This window comes from Lampris incognitus, chromosome 17 (genome assembly GCF_029633865.1).
Source record: "Lampris incognitus isolate fLamInc1 chromosome 17, fLamInc1.hap2, whole genome shotgun sequence".
Classification (NCBI taxonomy): Eukaryota; Metazoa; Chordata; class Actinopteri; order Lampriformes; family Lampridae; genus Lampris; species Lampris incognitus.
This window is the reverse complement of record NC_079227.1, coordinates 19,360,174-19,382,900: the sequence shown is the minus strand read 5'-3', so window position 1 is coordinate 19,382,900 and position 22,727 is coordinate 19,360,174. Positions and strand designations below refer to the sequence as shown.

General features: G+C 43.1%; 1 protein-coding gene across 1 annotated transcript in view; it reads right to left on the bottom strand.

Annotated features, from left to right (window-relative positions):
- Positions 1–12,762, bottom strand: part of scn4aa (sodium channel, voltage-gated, type IV, alpha, a) — a 36,793-nt gene extending 24,031 nt beyond the window's left edge. Inside the window, exons 1-14 of the mRNA XM_056296709.1 lie at positions 12,508–12,762; positions 12,115–12,152; positions 11,676–11,756; positions 11,448–11,576; positions 10,001–10,092; positions 9,348–9,641; positions 9,182–9,245; positions 8,350–8,491; positions 7,992–8,189; positions 7,567–7,728; positions 7,169–7,298; positions 5,871–6,109; positions 5,592–5,765; positions 4,529–4,885 (exon numbers count right to left, since the gene is read on the bottom strand). Of these exons, the coding sequence (XP_056152684.1) occupies positions 4,529–4,885; positions 5,592–5,765; positions 5,871–6,109; positions 7,169–7,298; positions 7,567–7,728; positions 7,992–8,189; positions 8,350–8,491; positions 9,182–9,245; positions 9,348–9,641; positions 10,001–10,092; positions 11,448–11,576; positions 11,676–11,756; positions 12,115–12,152; positions 12,508–12,762 (2,355 nt within the window). The remainder of the gene's footprint in view (positions 1–4,528; positions 4,886–5,591; positions 5,766–5,870; positions 6,110–7,168; positions 7,299–7,566; positions 7,729–7,991; positions 8,190–8,349; positions 8,492–9,181; positions 9,246–9,347; positions 9,642–10,000; positions 10,093–11,447; positions 11,577–11,675; positions 11,757–12,114; positions 12,153–12,507) is intronic.
- Positions 12,763–22,727: the final 9,965 nt, after the last annotated feature.

Below are 22,727 nucleotides of genomic sequence, written 5' to 3'. Positions count from 1 at the left end.
CTCTGCCAGGGATATGGGTAGGGCTTCCCCTAAGTCTTCAGACTCAACCTCCTCCACTGAGTACGTGTTAGCCGGGTTCAGGAGCTCCTCAAAGTGTTCTTTCCACCACTCGACAACGTCCCAAGTCCGGGTCAACAGTTCCCCTCCTCGGCTGAACACAGCCTGAGTCAAGCCCTGTTTCCCCTTCCTGAGTCGCTGGATGGTTTGCCAGAACTTCCTTGAGGCCAACCAAAAGTCCTGTTAAATAGCCTTGCCGAACTCCTCCCACATCCGAGTTTTTGCTTCCGCCAGAGCCCTAGAAAGAGAGAGTTACGTCAACTCCGTAGACGTCAATGGGCCAATTATTTAACAGCAATGGCAGATCATGGGAGCCCCGGATAGTTCCAAACAGTGCGACCTGGGGCAATAGGATTTCTATGGCGAAGGTGTGTTTCTCGCATTAATCAAAGCTTAATTTACAGGTAAGAAGCTACAGTTGACATTTTAATGATGACCATTTTACAAGCACGTTTGAATCAAATTAACGATTTAATTTAAAGCGTGACAGCTTGTCAATTCCTACACATGCGCATAGAATATGTGTCACGTTGGAATATATCTATATCTATATATAAATGTAAAAATCTGAAAATATTGGTTAGTAGTTACCAGAAATCGCGGCTAACCAGTTCATTTAAATGACCCGCCAAGCTTCGTTTGGAACTATTCGGCGGCTACATGAACCACGAGACCCTCGCGTTCTGACCCCTCATTAACGTAACTCTCTCTTTCTAGGGCTCTGGCTTCCGCGACCACTGAAGCTGCAGCCCTTCTGGCCTCCCAGTACCTGTCTGCTGCTTCAGGAGACCCCTGGGTCAACCAAGCCTGAAAGACCTCCTTCTTCAGCCTGACAGCTTCCCTCACCGCCAGTGTCCACCAGCAGGTTCCTTAGGTTGCTGCCTCGACAGGCACCGATGTGACCTTATGACCACAGCTCCTGCCTGCCACATCTGCAATAAAGGCTTTGAACATGGCCCACTCAGACTCCATGTCCCCAAACCCCCCTTCGGGATACACGAGAACTTCTTCTGGAGGTGGGAGTTGAAGACCTCACAGACAGAGGCCTCCGCCAGATGTTCCCAATTCACCCTCACTAAACGTTTGGGTTTGCCAGGTTTGTCTGGCATCCTTCCCTGCCATCTGATCCAACTCACCACCAGGTGATGATCAGTTGATAGCTCTGCTCCTCTCTTTACCCGAGTGTCCAAAACATACGGCTGCAGATCTGATGATAGAACCACAAAGTATATCACCAATCTTCGGCCTAAGGTGTTCTGGTACCAAAGCATACTTATGTTCGAACATGGTGTTTGTTATGGCCAATCCATGACTCGCACAGATGTCCAATAACAAGGCACCACTCGGGTTCAGATCGGGGAGGCCGTTCCTCCCAATCACGCCCATCCAGGTTTCTCCATCGTTGCCCATGTGAGCGTTGAAGGCCCCCAGCATAACTATACAGTCCCGAGGTGAAGCCTTATCCAAGACACCACCCAGAGACTCCAAGAAGGCCAGATACTCCAAAGTGCTATTCAGTGCATAAGCACACACAACAGTCAGAGCCTTCCCCCCAGCAAATCACAGTCGTATAGAGGTGACCCTCTCATTCCCCGGGGAGAACTCCAACATGGCAGTGCTCAACCGGGGACTTGTGAGTATCCCCACACCCGCCCGGCGCCTGTCACCTTGGCCAACTCCGAAAAAGTAATGAGTCCAGCCCCCCTCCAGGAATTTGGTACCAGAGCCCATGCTATGTGTGGAGGTGAGCCCAGCTATATCTAGTTGGTACCACTCCACCTCCCGCACCAGCCCAGGCTCCTTCCCTGCCAGAGAGGTGACATTCCACATCCCAAGGACCAATTTGTGATGCAAGAAGTCGGCACACCCCGGTCCCCACCTTTGACTGCCACCCGGCCTGCATTGCACCCTACCCCAAAGCTCATCCCCGTGGGGTTCGGTCCATGGGTTGGTGGCTCCATGTTGTTTTTTCAGGCTGGGCCTGACCGGGCCCCATGGGCTGAGGCCCAGCCACCAGATGCTCACCGGTGAGCTCCCTTCCCAGGTCTGGCTCCAGGAGGGGGTCCCGGTTTCCCTTTTCTGGGTGAGGTGCTGTAACTCTGCTGGTGTAAGTTCATTGGGTTTCTGGGGAAATAACATGCACTATAGAATTTTGAATAGTTTTTTATTCAATTAGAATTTTTAAATAAACCTGCACTTTTCCATATCAAGATGAACATGTGTCATGTGCTGCAAACAGTGTTTGAATTTCTGATGTTCTTTGAATAAAACAGCAGTCTCAGTATTATATACTGCTCCCATGATCATTTAACATAAAAAAGTTCAGGTAAAAGAAGCTTCACTATAATAGCAGCTTTTTGTGAATTTCAAGCTTGATCTCAGTGTCGTATTTTCTTGGTTTCTAGCTGTGAGGAAAAGTTGTCCACGTCGATATCCTGTGTGTCCTGTGTGTGGCGTTTGCATGTTCTCCCCGTGTCTGCAGTGGGTTTCCTCAAGGTGCTCCAGTTTCCTCCCACCATCAAAAAGACATGCATGTTAGGGTTAATACTGCTGTCTGTGCCCCTGACCGAGGCATGGCAAGACGAACTGGAGTTGGTCCCCGGGCGCTGCATGGCGGTTGCCCACTGCTCCTAGCTACACAGCTAGGATAGGTTAAATGCAGATTGTAATTTCCCCATGGGATTAATGAAGTATATCAAAATCAAAATCAAAATCAAAAAAATCAAAAATATACCAAAGCCTGCTGTGGCTTATCACTTAATTAGACCATTTGGATAAGAAATTCTACATTTGAGTAGTTTTTATTTCAGGTAGATGAATTAGGAGAAATGGGGCAACACAAAGCAGATATGGGACAGCACTGTAAGAGAAGCTGAAATTAAGTGGTAATAAAAAACATGGATGGACTGAGAAAAGAGAAACGTGTTTAAACAGCAAAAGAAGGCAGGTAGTATATTGCCCACGAGCATGAGAATAAATCCGCTCTTCTCTGTGCTGTTGTATGCTGTGACACTGATGGGGTAATGTGACCCCTCCAACAATTACAGCTCATTCTGCTATCCAATTGCCTCTCTCTAAGACCCTGTCCCCTGCTCCCGTTCTCTATGAACTCTGCTCGCTCAGCTGTCTGTGTTTGTTCCCTCTGTGGCAGCGTGCTCACTTGAGCTGGATCTTAGCACATACACAAGGTCAGTACCACTGTTTGCTGGCTCAAGTCATTTGATTTAAATAGAAGCCCCCCCCCAACACCCCTACCCACCCTCGTTAATGGGGTAAGTACATTATTTGCCTTACACGCAGACAGTGTGCATGTAAGTGTGGGAGTGTACTTGTGGGTATGGGTGGAGGCTTGGACAACCGGGTGGTGACAGGTTGTGAGAATGACACACATAAAGCAATGATAGCGTTGGCACAGCATAGTACCGTGCTTTTGTTAGCTTATAATGCCGAGCCATTTCCTCCTCATTTCTATGAATAACCCAACAGGAAATGCATTTGGCTCTCATCACTCAATACGATGCGAATGCAACTGACTACTCTGCACGTCCTTGTTGTGAAAGGTCAAGACACAACATTGTGGACAGCAGCCTCCTTGCTCTATGCTTCAACGGCTTCCTTATTTTCATCCCAAGTCAACCAATCAGTATGAGCTGCTTAATTCAACTAAATTCCTTACTTAAACAACTATGATTTTTTATGTGAATATGTTAAATGTGATTTTCTTCAGTGTCTTCATATCATCTTTGACAATTGTGTGTCTACATATTCCTGTTCATTCGTTCTCAGCATAATTCTAAAATGTAACATTTCTGTGCCGATTCCCTTTTGTCATAACGAATTGCATAAGCATGTTGTGTTTATACTTTGTAATGTGTCGTAAGGCCCCCCCCAGTGGAGACAATTTTATCCCCCAGCTGTCTGCCCTTGGCATCCCTCGGCAGAGGAGGTTACAATAGATTGCCGAGACTCCCGGACTACAAGATCTCCTGGAATTACAATACTATAACCATCAGATTTAGAGAGATTTCAGATAACACTTTGGCAGCTTTACAACTTAACAGCGGTGACAGTTGTTAAGAGTTTGAGATTTGTAGATGTTATTAAGTGACACCATCTTTGATCTCAGGGATGACCATCCTGAATAAGTGCCAAATATCTTTTTTATATTTCTATTGAAAAAGTATTTTCTCAACTGGAGAATTAAACCTTATTGTAGTTCAAATCTTAAAAGATATATTTTGATTCTATGTTTTAATATCAACTCAAGACATGAAGGCTCAACTTCACTTGATACTTACACACCACTAACATCACATAAACCTAAAATCAAAGCGGCAACTAGTTTTGTCAAAAAATCATTTCAATTGTGACTTAAAACATTTCGGTGTTGATTAACAAGTAAAATCTGAAAAATTGCATGAAGAAATTCTAAGTTGAGGGACTTAAAGTAAATGAGTATTGCTACACTCACCACTAGGTTTCCAATGACCATGACCATCATGAAGACGACTAAGCACATCCCAGCTCCAGCCACCTCCATGCAGTCCCACATGGTCTCGATCCACTCACCGCAGAGAATGCGAAACACAATGAGGAAAGAGTGGAAGAAGTCGTTCATGTGCCAGCGTGGTAGCTGGCAGTCTAAGGATATCTTACACACACAGTCCTTGTAGCTTTTGCCAAAGAGCTGCATGCCTACCACGGCGAAGATGAATACGATGATGGCCAGCACCAACGTCAGGTTACCCAAAGCTCCTACCGAGTTACCAATAATCTTGATCAGCATGCTGAGTGTGGGCCAGGACTTGGCCAGTTTGAATACACGAAGCTATCTCCAACACAGAACGGACATCAACAGTCAAACAGAACAACAAAAAGACAATAAATATTGATAGGCATCAATGCTGTAGTTGTAGTGAATGGATATTGAAAAATTGAAACAATAGCCTCTTTTCCACAGTAGGGCTGAACGGTTTCAAGCAGGGAGATGAACCGTTCCAATGGCATTTCTACTTGGACATGGTTTGGCACTGAAAGCTTACAAACCATGCCCAGCCTGGTTTTCTCAGCCTGGTTAGATAACCATGCTCATTGTAGCAGAACTGTTTGGGTGGGATGGCTTAATGACATAGGTATTCACTGATTGGTTTCAAATTTACATCAATTTTGTGACTCGCCATCTGGTCTCTTCACGTTCTTTTCCAGTTCAACTAGGTCGGTAGAGAAAGGAATAAAAATGCCTGAGATGGTGTAATGGTCAATTGCACTAACTGACATCTAGTCCGACAAAAACATTCATGGTCAGTTGGAAAAAGCAAAGAGAAATGAGAAAGTTTTCCAATTGATAGCTGAGTTTCTGACCCACCGCGTCACTGTAGTTTTTCTTAGGTACTTCCTAGTCTTGGTATTAGCAGCCCGACAGATGGAAAAATAAATGGTAACCATTCCCACGAGTCTGGAGCAGCACTGAATGGCACGATGCGGCCCTGGTAACAGTTCAGCCCTACTGTGGAAAAGAGGCTTATGTGTCTTACCAAACGGAAGGACCTGAGAACAGAGAGGCCCTGGACATTAGCCAGTCCTAACTCCACCAGACTGAGTGTGACAATGATGCTGTCGAAAATGTTCCAGCCAACCTGGAAGTAGTAGTAAGGGTCCATGGCGATAAGTTTAAAGACCATCTCTGCTGTGAAAATCCCAGTGAAAACCTGAAGGGGTACGACCATTCATTTATACAAGCTGAAAAAATACAGTCAAATGTGATGCACAAATTCCACAATGTAATTTTCAAATTTCAAAACATGCTTATTCACCAGGTTGCCCACAGACAGCATGTTGTCAAACTCAGATGTCATGGGATAGTGCTCCATGGCCATGAAGAGGGTGTTGAGCACGATGCAGATGGTGATGGCCAGGTCGACAAAGGGATCCATCACCACAAAGTGTACCCATTCTTTAAACAACACCCAAGGCATGCAGCAGTCCCACTTCAGCAAGGTGTCAGCAAATTTGTACCAGCCAGATGGACAAGGCCTCTGAGTCTCCTCCCGCTCTGGATAGCCACAAACAGGGGGGATATATATACAGATTCATAAATTCTACCAGAGAGGAGAAAAAAAGGGCTTGCAAATGGCATCAATTCAAAAGCCTTTGCTGAGAATATCAACTGGTTGGAATCGCACAATGCAATATTATTTTGCCGGTCTTTATGAACTACTGATGACTAACAGATAATTGAATAAGCTGTGTGACGACATTTGCTATGTGTTTCTGTTCGATGTTTCAAAATTCTAGGCAGGTGTTTTCGCACCATATCACACCCAGACACTTTACACAACATTTATCATTCATCTCTACTTCTGACCATACAAATATTTCTAATTTTATGTCAAATGTTTATTTGTTTCGATCACAAACTTCTCTTCTCCATGTCCCTCTTATTTGTTGCATCCTATGAGCCATGTTGTAACAAATGGACAGGCTACCACCATTTTATAAAACAAAACCCAAGGGTTATAGTTTGGTTATTTGCAGAATATAAATGATTGACATAGAATGCTAGAATTATTTACATTGAGTTTGAAACCATGTCTGTGCCAAGTCATCGTTAGGCTGAAACAGCCCAAGCTTAGCACTAAGTGGGTACACCACTGAGTGTTGACAGGTCATCCCTAAACTACACATTATGTTTAACACTACCACATGGCAAGCTCCAGACAATGCTACCGAATTGGCCTTGGATAACTGGGTGTACAATGTTAACAAGTGTATGATAAGCTATGCAATTACACCTCACATTAGAGCATAGCCCGTATGAGCAAGCAACTAAGCCTCGTGTATTTCTACAGTCCCTTAAGTCTTGGCACTTCTCCTCAATGCTTCTACCCTGTCGCTGGGCCACAAAACAGTGCCTTGAAATAGACGCTATGGTATGATAATCTAGTTTTATTTAGAATGAACCTACCAAAGTTTGAAAAACTCTTGTTTTATCGCATCAAGTATGTACACTCATATAAATACACAGGGGAAAAGATGTCAATTAAATGTGCAATGAATATTTTCTATGATTATTTGTAAATAGTTAGCCACCCCCCCCTCCCCAGTACTGTACCTTCCATAGCTTCTGAGGTGGGCACAGTCGAAGCACTAGCGGTTCTCTGATTCAGGCCTTCTCCCTCCAGATACAGCATGCTGTGGACAGACCCTAAAGATTTCTCCTTGTCTTCATCTTTAGTAACAAACTGAAAAATAATTTGACAAACTCTCAGAGTTCATCTCAATTCTTCAGTTACCAGCTCATTAGCTCCCCAATGAACTTATCGCCCCTAAGGAGCTTCAAAGACATACGTTTAAAGTCAGGACATTAAGCTAAAGAGATCTGAACTGTTTTCAAAAGTTAAACATGCTGAATTCCCAAATCGGCATTCGCAGCTGCACTGTAGCCAAATTCTCAACTTTGAACTTTTGACTTTATTTGCTAAACTGTGGCAGGAGGGGTGGCAGACTGACCTCGTGCTGTGAGGGTACTCGATTGATCAGTCTCCCATTACAATCCTTGATACCTTCGTTGTCATCTCCAGGGTTCTGCTCATTGTCTGCCAATACAGATCCTGTGTGATGGCTGAGCGACTTCCTGCTGGCAAGGGTTACTTGACTCCCACCAGCTTGGTGCTGTCCAATAACAGACACATATCTAAAGATATTTTACCTTTATAATTCTTTTATTTTTCTACTGTTGACACAACATGGCAAAATTTGTAGCAGTGGACAATTAAGGTTTTATCTGTCAGCTACTTCAACACCAAATCAAAGAAGTGACTACCTGATTGCTTCCAAAATCATAGGCCCAGAGCAATTTTCCTGTTATGGTGGGTTATTAGAAATCTGTTTTTGAGAGCTACCTTCATCAGGCTGTGTCAGTTTGTTGTAGTTACCTGCTCTTGATTCTTGAGTTGCTCTAAAAGACGCTGAAACTCCTCCTCTTTCTCTATGGCCTCTCTTTGATTTGCCTCATTCTGTTCATCATAAGCCATGGCAACCACGGCTAGGATGAGGTTGATGAGGTAGAAAGAGCCCAGGAAAATAATCACCACAAAGAACAGCATGTATGTCTTTCCAGCTGCCCGCAGAATCTGAGTATGGATTGAAAAAGGAGCTATTAAAACTTGGGACAATTTAGAATGATCCCATTTTCAGTTTTCAAGCTTGGGTTAAAAAAAATTAAATGAAATTTAATGATGTCTGTTTACTGAAGTTATGAACTAATCTGAAGCGAATAGAAGTAGTGCCGACCAGCTGGAAGAGGTTCTCCCAGTAGTCCTGTGTCATAAGCCTGAAGAGGGCCAGGAAGGCCCAGCCAAAGGAGTCAAAGCTGGTGTAACCGTAGTTGGGGTTCCTCCCAGCCTTCATACACATGTATCCTTCTGGGCACCTCCTATCAACAGGGTAGTCTATCAGTTTGTACACCAAGCATCCCTTCCCCTCCACCCATAGTCTCTGAAAAACTGTTGACCTCAGCATTTCATAAAAGCTGAACTATTTTATCCATCTGGACCGCTGAGTCAGGTTAGATAGGACTAACTGGCATCTTTACCATGGTTGGAGATACTCTCCATTTCCCGCGGTTGAAAATTTTGACTGGGTAGGATGAACACCGTTACAGTGGTAAATCCGTTCCTACCCAAACAGGAAAAAGGGCTGAAAAGTGATGATGATGTGGTGATGCTTCTGTTGGACAGCCAGTCTACCAATTCTACAATCAATATTACAATACAACAGCATTCCCATGTAGTTTGATTTAGTTTGTAATGCTTTAGATTGCCTGTGTTAGCTTTGGTCTTAGGATGCAGTTTTTACAAGGGTGGGATCTGTTTACTGCTGAGCTGACAGCACACAGGCCACAATGAAGCAGCAATGGCCACAACAGCTTGCTCGTAGTTTTCACTAAAAATGCCACAAGGCGGGACAGATCAGTGAAATCACAGCAAAATCACAAATTTTAGCTTTAACCTTTTTTTTTATCTCAAATCTGAAAATATCCCTTAAACATCAGTTTAAAAAATGAAATGGAATAACCCAGACACATGCTGTGTAATGCATCTTAAGATAACATAACATAACATACCCAGCATCAGAGCTGTTTCCACAAATGAGAGCATCCAGGCTGCCTTCCAAATAATAGTGATTTTCTATAAGCGAAAAAAAGAAGAAAAGATTATGGAATTAGATCAGTTTAAAACAATATCAATTTAAAATGATAATATAAAAAAGATTATATCTGCAAAACCTACCACTGTTTTCAATATATTCCATGAAATCATAAGAACTATTGGAATATGCCGTGTCATTAAAATCCAGGGTGTTGTTGAAAGCCAAAGTGTCATTGAATGTGGAAGTGACGTTGAAGACTTCAAATGCCGTTTCGTTTGATGGGATGGGCCATCGCACGCACTTTTGACGCAGATTTCCCATGAAAAGTTGAAGTCCAACAAGGGCAAAGACCGCAAGAGCGAAGACGGTAAGAATCATTACATCCACCATTTTCTTCACTGACTGGATCAAAGCACCCACAATGGTTTTCAAACCTGCCAAAATAAAGACATTACATTGGTGAAACTGCAAAGTGTTAAAAACACACACACACACACACACACACACACACACACACACACACACACACACACTGGATGCTCGCTGATATCAAATTATAAAAACACTGTACAAAACACAAGCTAAAAATGCAAGATGTGCTGTATTTGTTCATCTTGGGAAAAAAAACTAATCAAATTGAAATATCGTGACCAGTTTACATGAAAATCCTATCAAATTACTAATTCATACACACACTTTAGAATAAGAAGTCTGAAATGGTACCTTAATAAACATATCCTACTTATTCAAACCAGACCAAAAAACAAAACAAACTATATAAAAGAAACTGTACCAGGAATCACAGTGATTGTTTTAAGGGCTCTAAGTACACGAAATGTCCTGAGGGCTGACACGTTTCCAAGGTCAACAAACTCAGTGACGTATCTGAGGAGAGACATAAAGAAACGAAGCCATTGGAAACATGGCATATTCCTGTTGGCATTGATCCAATGATCCAATTTAATGAAAAACCTGTACTGTTTAGATAAAAATGAATAAAAATGATAAAAGGAAATGTGCAGCAGGAGATACGGCTTTCGCTGTGGCTACGGTGTTTTCGTACTTAAGATTTAAATGGGTCCACCGCTTAACAAGGCTAATTGTGGTTGAGAGACCTGGGATATAACCATTAGCAAAGTTATCATTTTATTATCACACAGAAAGATCTTATTCTCTTGTCCTAAGAACACGTTATTCATCAAGAACTTAGTATGTTATACTACTCATCGTCCGTCCATCCATTATCCAAGCCACTTATCCCAAGTGGAGTCGCAGGATGCTGGAGCCTATCCCAGCAGTCATTGGGCGGCAGGTGGGGAGGCACCCTGGACAGGCTGCCAGTCTATCACAGATTCATCTATTTACTATTATTTATATTATTATTATTATTATTTATATTTTTACTATTATTATTTATATTTTATATCTATTTATTAATCCAGTGAGTCAAGTAAATTCTTTGAGACAGTACAAGCCTGTTTCATGCCATAAGCAATCATCAGCTGTCAATATTTTTTTATTATTTGATATTTATCTATTATTAAAATCCACTATTCATTTATATTTATATTTATTTATATTTTTTACTATTATTCATAGATTTACTATTCATCGCGATTTAAGAATATCTGTCTTGAGTTAACTTAGTTGTCTTGAGTTAAATAAAATTGACTTGACTTAAAATTAACATTTTAGTAGTAAAATCAAGTTTTTTGTGAAGAGCTGCTTAAAATGGTTTCGTCTAATAATTGCATGTTTAAACTTAAGCTGTGTTTCAGACTATAGAGTACCTTAAAATCAATGCAATTTAACTTGTTTCAAGATTTCTGGTCTTTAAGGTCAACAAGTGATTTTATCTTGTTTCAAAAAATCTTACCCAGCTGAAACATCTTGCTGCACTGGCAGATAGTTTTGCATGTTTTGGGGACTTTCATACTTTGTACATGTCAAAGGTTTTGCTCTGTGTGTGTGTGTGTGTGTGTGCCCACAGAACAGTGCCTGAGGAAGAACTGGGGAGGCTATTGAAATGTTGCTTTAAGCATCTAGAAGGGATCTGTACACACCACCCCTGAAAAGGGAATAAAAGTGCCACAATTTTTTGGACAAATTGTTTTGCAATGAAATAATGCATAGTGTGGCGCTAGACTCCTATCACGACCCATCCTTCTACCATGGCAATATTGTATGCGTCTCAGCAAATGACAAAGCTTGTAAATACAGAACTGTCCTCAGATACTTACGCCATGCTGATCACCATGAAATCCAGCCAATTCCATGGATCTCGAAGGAATGTAAAAGATCCAACACAGAAACCTCTGGACAACACTTTGATTGTTGCCTCGAAGGTATAAATACCAGTAAAAACATACCTAAAATCAGAAAAGGTGTACCACAAGATCAGAAAGACAAGTAAAATTATGGTAGAAATCTGAATTCAAATAACAAAATTACAATGGTGATGTACTTACTCAACAGTTTTACTCCATGCTGGTGGGTTGCTCATTGTCATGAATGCACAGTTTGATAAAATGGTTAACATGATGAACATGCTAAATAATTTAATTCAGGGTTAAGGAAATTTTCTTGGACAATGTTGTGCTAAACAGTTTTCAAATTTTATCTTACTCACCTTGGACCCACGGCAATTTGCATTTGGTTCAAATTCAAAAACACAACACAACTATGTGACAACAAATCACTTTAATACTCTATGTCACTAGTCATTGAGATTCATGGTACCGTATGAAGATAACAAAAGAAGACACCAGTCCTCACAACAACCTGATCCCACACCTACATAAGAACATAAAGTATAAGAAAGGATATGAATGTATGAGAATTTTGATGGCTCCTCTTCTAACAAAACTAAAGGGGCTCAGAATGTAGCAAGCAGGTTCAGCATTGAACCTGAAGATTGTGTTTCCTTTGCTGATTACAATGAATGTCTGAAAAGCACAGAGGGAGATGGTTTGCATGGCTGCAATAGTAAACCAACCTCAGAATAGAAATAATGATAAAATACACAAACAAATCATGACACATTGAAACAATGTGCATTTAACACATGCATGCAACCATATGAATTGCATGAGATACTGCGTGCAGTCATTGTAACTAATGGGAACATATGTCAAGTGATCCTAACTGCTACAGTAATAAGGTATGTAGGAGGGGTAGCGAGTATAGAATAGCGGTCAAGCTCAATAAAACTGACTATAGTGTGCACTGGGGGAGTGCATGTGTTTTAAATGAGCTCTCACTCCCCAGTAGATGGGCCCACGGTTTCCAGCTGGGACTGACTTTCTGTGCTTTGTAGAAGGGGTCGATATCTTCCAGAGGTGTGTTGAGTAGTGCTGCTGGAGGGTCTCCATAGATCATGGGCAAAGCTTTGCCTGCCTCCAGGTCAATGTTTGGGGCTGTCAGCTCTTCCTCCTCATGGTTATCTACTTCTGCGACCTTTTTCCTTTCCGCCATGAGCCTCTCAATCTCCACCAGTGATTCCGGGGTGAAGCGGCGGAACGCAGAGGTGCCTCGGGGAGGGAGCAGGGTCGCCATCTTCGCATTGCGAAGAGATACCACCACACCGGGGTCTCTCTAGAGAGGGCTGGGCAGAGAAAGAGAGAGAGAGAAAGAGCAAGAGAGAGAGCGAACGAGAGAGAGAGAGAGAAGGGGATGAATTAGTGCACAGAACAGGGAACAAGAACTGTTAACAGTCCCTTGGGTTTCTCTGATGTGCAAGGGGGTCACCAAATGCATGCATGCAACCCAGTGATCTTGCACAGCTGAACTTGGAAGAAAAGGGAAACGAAAATAGATGTGCACATGACTGCTGTTATATTATTTACTACAGTAGATGATGTCATGGCACACTCAACACACGATTCACGCACAGTAGTGAGAGGAAATTGAGCTTGGCATGGTTTCAAATGAAGGCACACAAATCTCTCTCTAGACGATATGAGTAGACCTTACACAAGACCATGTGAAGCAACGGATGAAAATGAGTAAACCGTTACTGTAAGCAATGCATGTAACGATTAATGACAGACCGAAAAGAGCACATGTGCGCTTCTTTTTTGTATTTCCACATGTGTCTGTGAGTTTGAGTGGGTGTTTACCGGATCTGTGTCATATCTGCGTGTGTTTAAGTGTCAGTGATCACACTAGTCGCCTTGATCTTTATCCAGCCCCCGCCCCCCTCCCCACCGCCACACCGCTCCAACTCTCCTCGCTGTGCCCACCATTCAAAACCCCCACCTTACCTCATCCCCTCGCCCCCATCCGCAGCGCAACCCATTGCAAGCGGGACGAAGGGTGACCTAAATAAAAGTGTCAAGGTAATGACAAAGTGACCAGCCGCACTCAGAAACAGCCCTCGAGGCTTTTGCAGGGCACTTCAACAGAAACCCTGGCAATACTTCAGTGGACATCAGATTACTTACGAACTTAGCAGACGCTACAAACCCTGGGCAAACGGTTTTGCTTTCATCTACTCTGCCGGATTGTGGATAGCAACCGCGCAAGTCAACATGGGCAAGTCTTGAGCAGCAAAGGTTAGCCCCCTGCTGTCATAGACCTAATACTCCTGTGTAGTTCCTAATCTCTGGCTGAAGTCAAATGGGAATCATATTGTTCAGTTATGTCAGAGTAGAGCCGCAGTTTCACCTTGTTCATATTCCTGTTAGTAATTCACTGTACAGTTATGGTTTAAACACTTAAACTGGATCAGTTTTATCAAGAGAGCTGGCCTAACAGTTGCTGAATTAAGTTAACCAGGGAAAGCCGTACACAAGTAAGCAACAATACCACTCGAAATGTTAGATTTTGTACACATGAAGAACTGAAATAAAAAGAATAAATAAATGGGGGAAAAAAACAATAAAGAATCAAGAAATAACCTTGTTCAGATTCATTTGTACATTTGAGTTCAATATTGTGTAATTGTAACAGTGTATGACCACAGATGTGTAGAAGTGCTAGCCCATTGGCTAACAGGTCCGACCCTTTAGTCGACTGGTTAGCGCTGTCGCCCGTGGTGCGGGGAACTCGGGTTTGATCCCGTCTGCTCCCTGAATTCCCGCAACACAATGGTATCACAAGAACACGCAAACTTGAAAACTTGATCAACTGACTTGAGGGATGTTGTGAAAATGCACAACAATTGAAGATAAGCCCTTCAAAGGAGCACATCACATTAAGGGGAAGTCATATGCAACTCAGACTTTTGCTATCAACCTGTGACATCAGCCCCTGTAGTCATTTTCATCGAAATAAAACTGATAAGGTTTTCGGAAACTTCGATGGAAATTGCAACAACAACAACAAAAAAAGGCTCACAGGATGTAGTTAGAAGGGTAGACTCCAAAGGAAATGAGATATGGGTGTATTTTGTAAAGGGAAGGGTCCTCTTATTACAGAGATAAGGTACAGAGGCTTGGTATATAGTATGGAAAGATACAGTTTGACACACAGCAACGGCCTCCAATTAAACAAACATATAAAACAGAGAAACACACTAAGACGGGCCCACTTAAAAAGATAATCACAAATTCCCACACATATAAAAGACACACATACAGTCACACAGATTCGGTGGCTGCCCAGCTGCTACAGGCAATCAAGACGGAGCGTCGTGTTACAGAAGCCTGATGACTCTGCTCATTCCTTCCTTGACTGAGCCTCCGCTCTCCGCCTCACATCCCTCCAATAAACAGGACAACGTGCCAACTTAACTTACCGGGCCATCTCCCCACTCCACCGCCTTCTATTTTACGCGGGGGCCCGAAATCCACTGAGCTTCCGCCTCTACACCCTTACTCACACTTACATCCAGCTGCCCTGCCTCACCCCCTGGAGGTGACACTTGAGCCTCCAAATCCTCCCTTCACCTTTTCTACTGCTCACACATCCATCACACCCCCCATCCCTCCCTTCACTCAGACTCTTGCTTTAAACGCCCATCGTGCATGCACATGCACGCACGCACACACACACACACACACGCACGCACGCACGCACGCACGCACGCACGCACGCACGCACACACACACACACACACACACACACACACACACACACACACACACACACACACACACACACACACACACACAAAACTGTTGACACTGTTTCGGTTCTCCATTAACAAGACCACAACTCAGCTCTGTATTTCCTAATTGATGCCAAAAAATTATCCTTTGATCCTTTGGACTAGCTTTTCGCTAACGGCTGGTTTGCACAGCATGCCTACAGACACTCTCTGTGTGAACGAGGCATCCTCAGCCATCTACTTCTACTTCTGCTCTCTCCCCACCCCACCTACAGCCCAAGCCAACCCCTCTCCACCCCATCTGAAGACCCCCATTCCGGGAGCCATGGGGCCCCAACGCCTTGAAAGGTGGGCCATCCTTAAAATACACATCCTGGGAGAGGATTTCCTTCCCTGTAACTTATGGGAAACATTTGCTGATTCCATTATGTCAAACCGTTAATAACGAGACCATCTTTTAATCTTTGAAATAATCTTTGAAAAAAAGCCACCCTGTAAAAAGCCAAGTCCCTGTTTTAAGAGCTCGCCAATCTAAAAAAATAAAACTGCACAAAAAAAAAGAAAGAAAAGTAAACGAGTACTCCTCTGACAGACGATGGTATAACCGGCATGGCTTTGAGGTGGTACACTCCCGTCTCCTGTGTCACTAAAGTAAATAACACGTTTTGGCCCCATGTTAACATTTGCACCAACATTTTTCCCCACAACGCTTCTCAACAACTAGCTGCTGAGAGCCTAAACTACAAACTGACCATATTCAGTGTCAATAAAAATAAATATACCGGGCTAATATGGGATATCTTTAACCGCAAAACTAAGTTCTAGCTACTAGAGAATAATCATGTGCTGTTTAGTTTCATCAGATACAAGCAAAATGCAAGGGGTTGAAGCAAAAGTGAAGTATCACTGTATAATTTGGAGAGCATCTTATTGGACATATTTTTTTTTTTCCATGATAACATGGTTTGATCTGGAAGGGTAATCCTATTGGGGACAGGTAGCAAGCAGCAGGGCAAGGAGGAGAGTGGAGGTGTGAACTTTTAAAAACCCTCTCAGGGATTATAATATACATGTCAACTCGCATGTCAATGAATGGAATTCGTCCATGCAGCCATGTGACATGCCGACTGGGCATATAGATTGGGTAACACAGACACACAAATGTCACACTCGCCGGCTGTGGAATTTAAATGCTGATACTCCTACTCACAAACCAAATAAAACAGTGCTGAGTTTTGCAAACAGCTCAGAGGTTTTGTAATTATGTATGGGGGGAAAAAAATGAAGTTGGCATCCTTTTATCTAACAGATTTCCTGGACCCTGGGTGTTCAATTGTCGAACTGCAAAATGTCTCTGGGGGAAAAAAAGACAAAGGACTAATGCTGAGTGACATGGAAACTATTACTAACACCATAATCATATGGAATTTTAAGCGACATCAATGTATATCATGATATTTGATTACGCACGCAAAAATACCACATTTAGTAATCCAAGTTAAGTTCATCACATTGAACTGTTGCATACGGTAATTGATATCAAACAGAAACTAGTTTTCAACTAAGAGTCCCTCAAATATTGCAGATGTCATTGTGAGAAATTTTAGGTCATTCTTACCCATCTTATTCATATTTCATCCCCATACAATACAATTTAAAAACAATAAACAATAACATTGAACTATTGCATAGGCCTATGAAGAAATATCAGAGAGACAGCAGCGCCCTTTAGCAAATACAAGAAAATACAAGCATTTAATTTCCATTTTCCAAGCTGCTTATCCTAATTAGGGTCGCAGGATGCTGGAGCCTATCCCAGCATTCATTGCAATATAATACTATACAAGCGCGCAAAAAAAAAATCAACACTTCAAAATCTAAATCTACCTTACTTCCTGCTTTACCTTGAGAGGAACGCATTAGGTATTTGTTTTGTTTCCCACCGGATTGGCTTCTGGTCATTGGACCGGTCATTTTTGACAGAAGAGTTGTGTATGCTCAGTACTATGACGTGCCATACTAGGGGGTTTAATGTCTGCAGAATGTAAGTGCCAAATTTTTATTAAAACTCTGGTAACCTTTTGTGGCCTGAAAGCTATTAAAAGCCGAGTAACACTCAACGGCACATGAAGCTGGCACACGTCTCAATCCCCTCGTCTGGAATGTGGTTAAGTTGTAAACGAAAGCTCTACAGAGCAAACAAGGGCTTTTATCCACATGTCCTTTGACATTTGCAGTGCCCCTGTTCCCCTATTTTCTCACGGGGTCAAATCGCAACACTGTAGTTTCCCTCTCTCCCCGCTCTCTTCAACACCCTGTCACCCACCAGTTAACCTTGTATTTCAAGCCCTGTAGGGGGCCATCATTAACAGACCTCTCCCCCTGTAACAGCTTCCTACCGTGTCGTTGTATGTTGCCACTTTATAAAGTGGAAGGCACAGTACCCAACAACCGCGAGTGTGTCACACATAACCGGAAATGCTACGCCAAGACAGAAAATGGTGAACTTGTTCACAGGGTCAAGCGCTACTCAGGTTGACACTCTCAGGATTTTTATGTTAATTAAGCCACTTTATTTGTCATTGTGTTGTTATAACGAATTGTATTCTTTGTTCTCTGCATTTAACTCATCCTATTGTGTAGGAGCAGTGGGCAGCTGCAGCGCCCAGGGACCAACTCCAGTTCTTCTTTCCACTGCCTTAGTCAGCTTATGCAGAAATGAAGTAGGCTAACAAAGGGAAATGCAAGGATGGTATTCTCGCATGCATTATGCACGTGGAAAGAGGAGAGTTGCAATTATGTATGGCAAACCTCTGACTCAGCATAGACTGGAGAAGTGGAGACTTAAAGAGTATGACGAACTGAATTTTAAATTCAGGCTTTAATTAGAAAGAGGTAGGCCGGGCATCCAGGTGGTGTGGCAGTCTACTCCCGTTGCCTACAAACACAGGGATTGGTGGTTCAAATCCCCGTGTTACCTCCAGCTTGGTTGGGCGTCCCTACAGACACAATTGTCTGTGTCTTCGGGTGGAAAGCCAGATGTGGGTATGTGTCCTGGTAGCTGCACTAGTGCCTCCTCTGGTTGGTCAGGGCGCCTGTTCAGGGGGAGGGGGAACTGGGGGGAATAGCATTATCCTCTCATGTGCTACATCCCCCTGGTGAAACTCCTCACTGTCAGGTGAAAAGAAGCGGCTGGTGACGCCACATGTATTGGAGGAGGCATGTGGTAGTCTGCAGCCCAATGGCAGAGGGGGTTGGAGCTGGATTTGGTCCCCAGGTGCTGCAGAGCGCCAGGGGGACCAACTCCAGCTCCAGTTGGTCACTGGGCGCTGCACGATGGCTGCCCACTGCTCCTGGCTACACAACTAGGATGGATTACATTACATTACAGTCATTTAGCCGACGCTTTTATCCAAAGCAACTTACAATAAGTGCATTTAAAGTAGGAAATCAGGAGAACTACTAGTCATCAGAGGTCATAAGTGCATCTAAACAAGCATCTAAGAGCAAAATCCATGCTAAAGTAAAAGTGCAAGAAAGAGTTTTTTTTTAATGAGTGAATACAATAAGTGCTAAGAACAAGTAACAGGGTAGTAGTTCTTAAAGAGGTGAGTTTTCAACCTGCACCGAAAGATGGGCAGTGACTCCGCTGTTATGACATCAGTAGGGAGTTCATTCCACCACTGTGGGGCCAGGACAGAAAAGAGCCGTGACCGGGTCAATCGGCAGCAGGGGCCTCTGAGCAACAGGGCAACCAGGCGTCCTGAGGCAGCAGAGCGAAGTGGTCGGGCGGAGGTATAGGGCTTGACCATGGCCTGGAGATAGGAAGGAGGTGTTCCTTTCACTGCCCTGTAGGCTAGCACCAGAGTCTTAAACTGGATGCGAGCAGCTACTGGGAGCTAGTGTAGGGACATGAGAAGGGGAGTTGTGTGGGAGAACTTAGGGTGGTTGAACACCGGACGAGCTGCAGCTTTTTGAACAAGCTCCATAAATGCAGAGAGTAAATTTAATTTGTATGTATGTAAAAAATTATTAATAAAGAATATTCTATTCTATTCTATTCTATTCAACAACTGGGATGGCTCGGGAGAGTGGGATAATTGGCTAGATACAATTGGGGAGAAAAGGTGGGGGGGAATCCAGAAAAAAAAGATGTAGGCCTACTACTTACATATGTTAGTAGCTACATAAGGACTGAATTTAAACAAAAATCACACTGGAATCATTTACAAATTATAATTTCCATCAATAGAGCAAGCAAAAATATGACTGTACAATTATTACATTCACCAGTGTAATAAATCCATGTATTTTTTTTACATGTAGTGCTGCTGTGCTTCTCTTACACTGCTCTCTGCCTAAACTGCCTGTTGTCTTGTTTGAAGGAAACCATCAGCCCTGCAGTCCAACATCTTCAACACTGGTGACCAGAATATATTGTCTCCCGCTATGGCTGCAGGTACAATAAACCATGAGATGACCACCGTGCTTCTCTTCAAAGCAAAAAGCAAAGCCACACCAATGGATAATGAGAACACATTACTAAACAATGGGACGAACAGAAGATGAGGGTTTTTTTTCCCATGGGTGCACTGAAACAGCATGCTCCAGGAACTATATAAATAGATCACTAAGCATATAAAAATAGCCACAAGTGATGTTGTTTTAGCGTATACATTTGGAAACCCAAGATTCCCCTTTTATGTCACCAATCAATCAATCAATCAATCAATCTTTATAGGGCACACCTTGTAAATCACTAAATGTGTAACAACTATGAATGGGGCTCTCTGCAAAGTTGGTTCACTTAATACAATCTAATTTAACAACACATAATGGCTTCTGATACTGCTAACTGACCTATTTGTCTGTTGGCACACAGCACGGAAAAGAAAGAGGACTGGATTGGTGCAAGTGATACGGAAAGTATTCCACCTGAGAGACCAGTGAAAACCGTTATCATATTCATTACACCAATCAAAACTCTTGAAAAGCATGGGGATCCAGACAAGGTCTGCTCATCAGTTGCAATAAAAAAGCAAATGGGCAGAGAACTGCTTGTAAAGTGTGAACCAAACTTATTGACAAGATCATCATACTGTTAAAAAGGCGACACTAGTCTCTATAAAAGACAGATTCCTGACTCCTGTATGGTGTGATATAATTCATGCTGTATAGAGCCCCAAGGTGGAGCAAAATCATGGGTAGAAGAGATTTGTGATAAATTTACTCAGTAATCAGGGCGGCAAAGTTTACAGGGGAAGAAAGAGAAAGGATTTCTTTATCTCTAACCTTATTTCACCCTTTGACTACTATGGAAAAGACAGAGACCAGGCCAAGCAGTCACATGGCTTCACTTGATGAAAGAAACTCAAAACCAACACCTTCTGCGTCCAAGAACATGTGATGAAGCACACACACACACCAAACACACACACCCACAACACTGCCACACACTGTCATGAACATCTTTGCACATGAACACAGGTAGCACCTTTCACATGGTGCAGAGCGCTATACACAATGGGGCATTTACCTGTCATCACATATATATCAACCAAATTAGGCATTTCTGTGGAGAACAAAGTCTTGATTCCATCTAATGTATCACCAGCTGAGGACCACTTAAGACTGACACTGTGACAGATTCAGACAAAACTCACTTTTTGTAAAAAAAGTAAAATTAGGAAACACCACCTGATCATTCTCATCGGTCTTGACTGCTGCAGGGGCCCTGTCGTTCGGGCTCCGTTGTAGGCACGCATCCTGTTACGTGGGGTTGAGAGCAGAAGGGTTGGCAAACTGACAGAAAGGCGCATAAATAAACTAGGAGGCTACCACCCAATCTCCATGTTTTCCTAGATGTCCTGGACGTCTCCATGGTCCCACACCTCTGATTTGGGCAACATGGATTAGCGAGGGGAGACACGGTAGGGGTATGAGCATCCGCAGCATCGCAGCGTCTTGTCCATCTGCCATGAAGACATCGACTAAAAATAAAGCCTTCCGCTCATGGGAGGAGGCATTGTGGGGATCCAAAACGTTGAAAAGCGTCCAAACACCGGATGAAGGACCTTTGACGTGTATCTCAGATGAGGTGTTCACCTGGCAGGTGAGGACGTGACCATGTAGTGATGCTCATACGCAGCTGACAGTGTGGTAATCCAAACACCGAAGACATATACATCCCATGCCCATGTATTCACATATGCATGCATTTATAAATGTGAATACACACACACACACTTAAAAACAATGCTCACAAAAGCAGCCCTAAGTCGTCCAATTCCAAATTTGACCTTAGCTCAGTTACATAACCATGCTTACAGCTGGGACATATAGGTGGACATGTTAGAAGGTGCAATTTGCCTTTCACTCCTCCAGCAATCCGTGTGGTCAACTCGCTGCATTCATAAGTGTGGCAAGATAGGCAAGAGATTCACTCAGGTATAGGACATGAAGAGAACTATCCATTCTACTGTCAACCTCATTTTATGACAAAGCAAATCCCAATGAGTCACTGTTTCGCAACCTTCGTTGTAAAATTCACTCTCTATACTGCAACAAGACCAAGAACAATTTTTGTAAAACCACTGAGCTTACAACAATGACACACATCTCCAATTACACTGAAATTAATCAAAGCTACGGTGATGCAACATCTGACAATCTCGAAGTGAAGATGTACATGAAAAAAACCATCTTCAACTCTCTAGACAGTGTATTCTTTGCCCCCCCCCCCAATCAAAAAAAATATGGCACCAATGATAAACACAATCGAGCAGAAGCTACTTGAAGGCAGCGAGCCCTTCGCAGGACACGTCCATTTTACGTGACACCTTGCGAATGAATACAAGTCCACAACGAGACAACAAGCGAACAGCAGACGCTTTTACCTTTTACTGCGAAACAAATATCTCCCAAATATTCGAGAAACTCCGGGAGAGAGAGAGCGAGCGAGAGGGTGGGCGGAAAAATTATTCAAGTCTTCCGCCAAGTCTTTTAACTGAGAGCTCAATTCTCTCCTTCTGGCAGCCGGTGCGGACTCCAGGACAGCTGTTGCTGACTCGGTGGTGTCTTGGATGAAACTTGAGAGTTGCTCCAGGTAGGATCAACGAGCCCGACCGCGGAGGGGGCTCTTTTTTTCACACAGCTGGTCAGCTTTCCACGCATCTTCCGTCGGGTGTTTTAGTCGGACAACACCTAAACAAAATTTTTTTTGTTTTGTTTTTTTTGTAAGGAATTCCAATTTTCTTCCTCGATTTCTTCTTTGGACTGTCGATTACAACGTAGACCGTGTGCGTATAGAGTCCCGAGAGAAGCCAGTTACTGGTCGCCCCCTCCGCCCCCCCCCCCAAAAAGAGAAAAGCCGTGGCGTCGTAGCAACGCGCATGCGCAAGGAAACGGAAATTAAAGGATTTTTTTAAACATTTATTCCTTTATTTATTTTACTTTTTTGGGTTTTATAAAC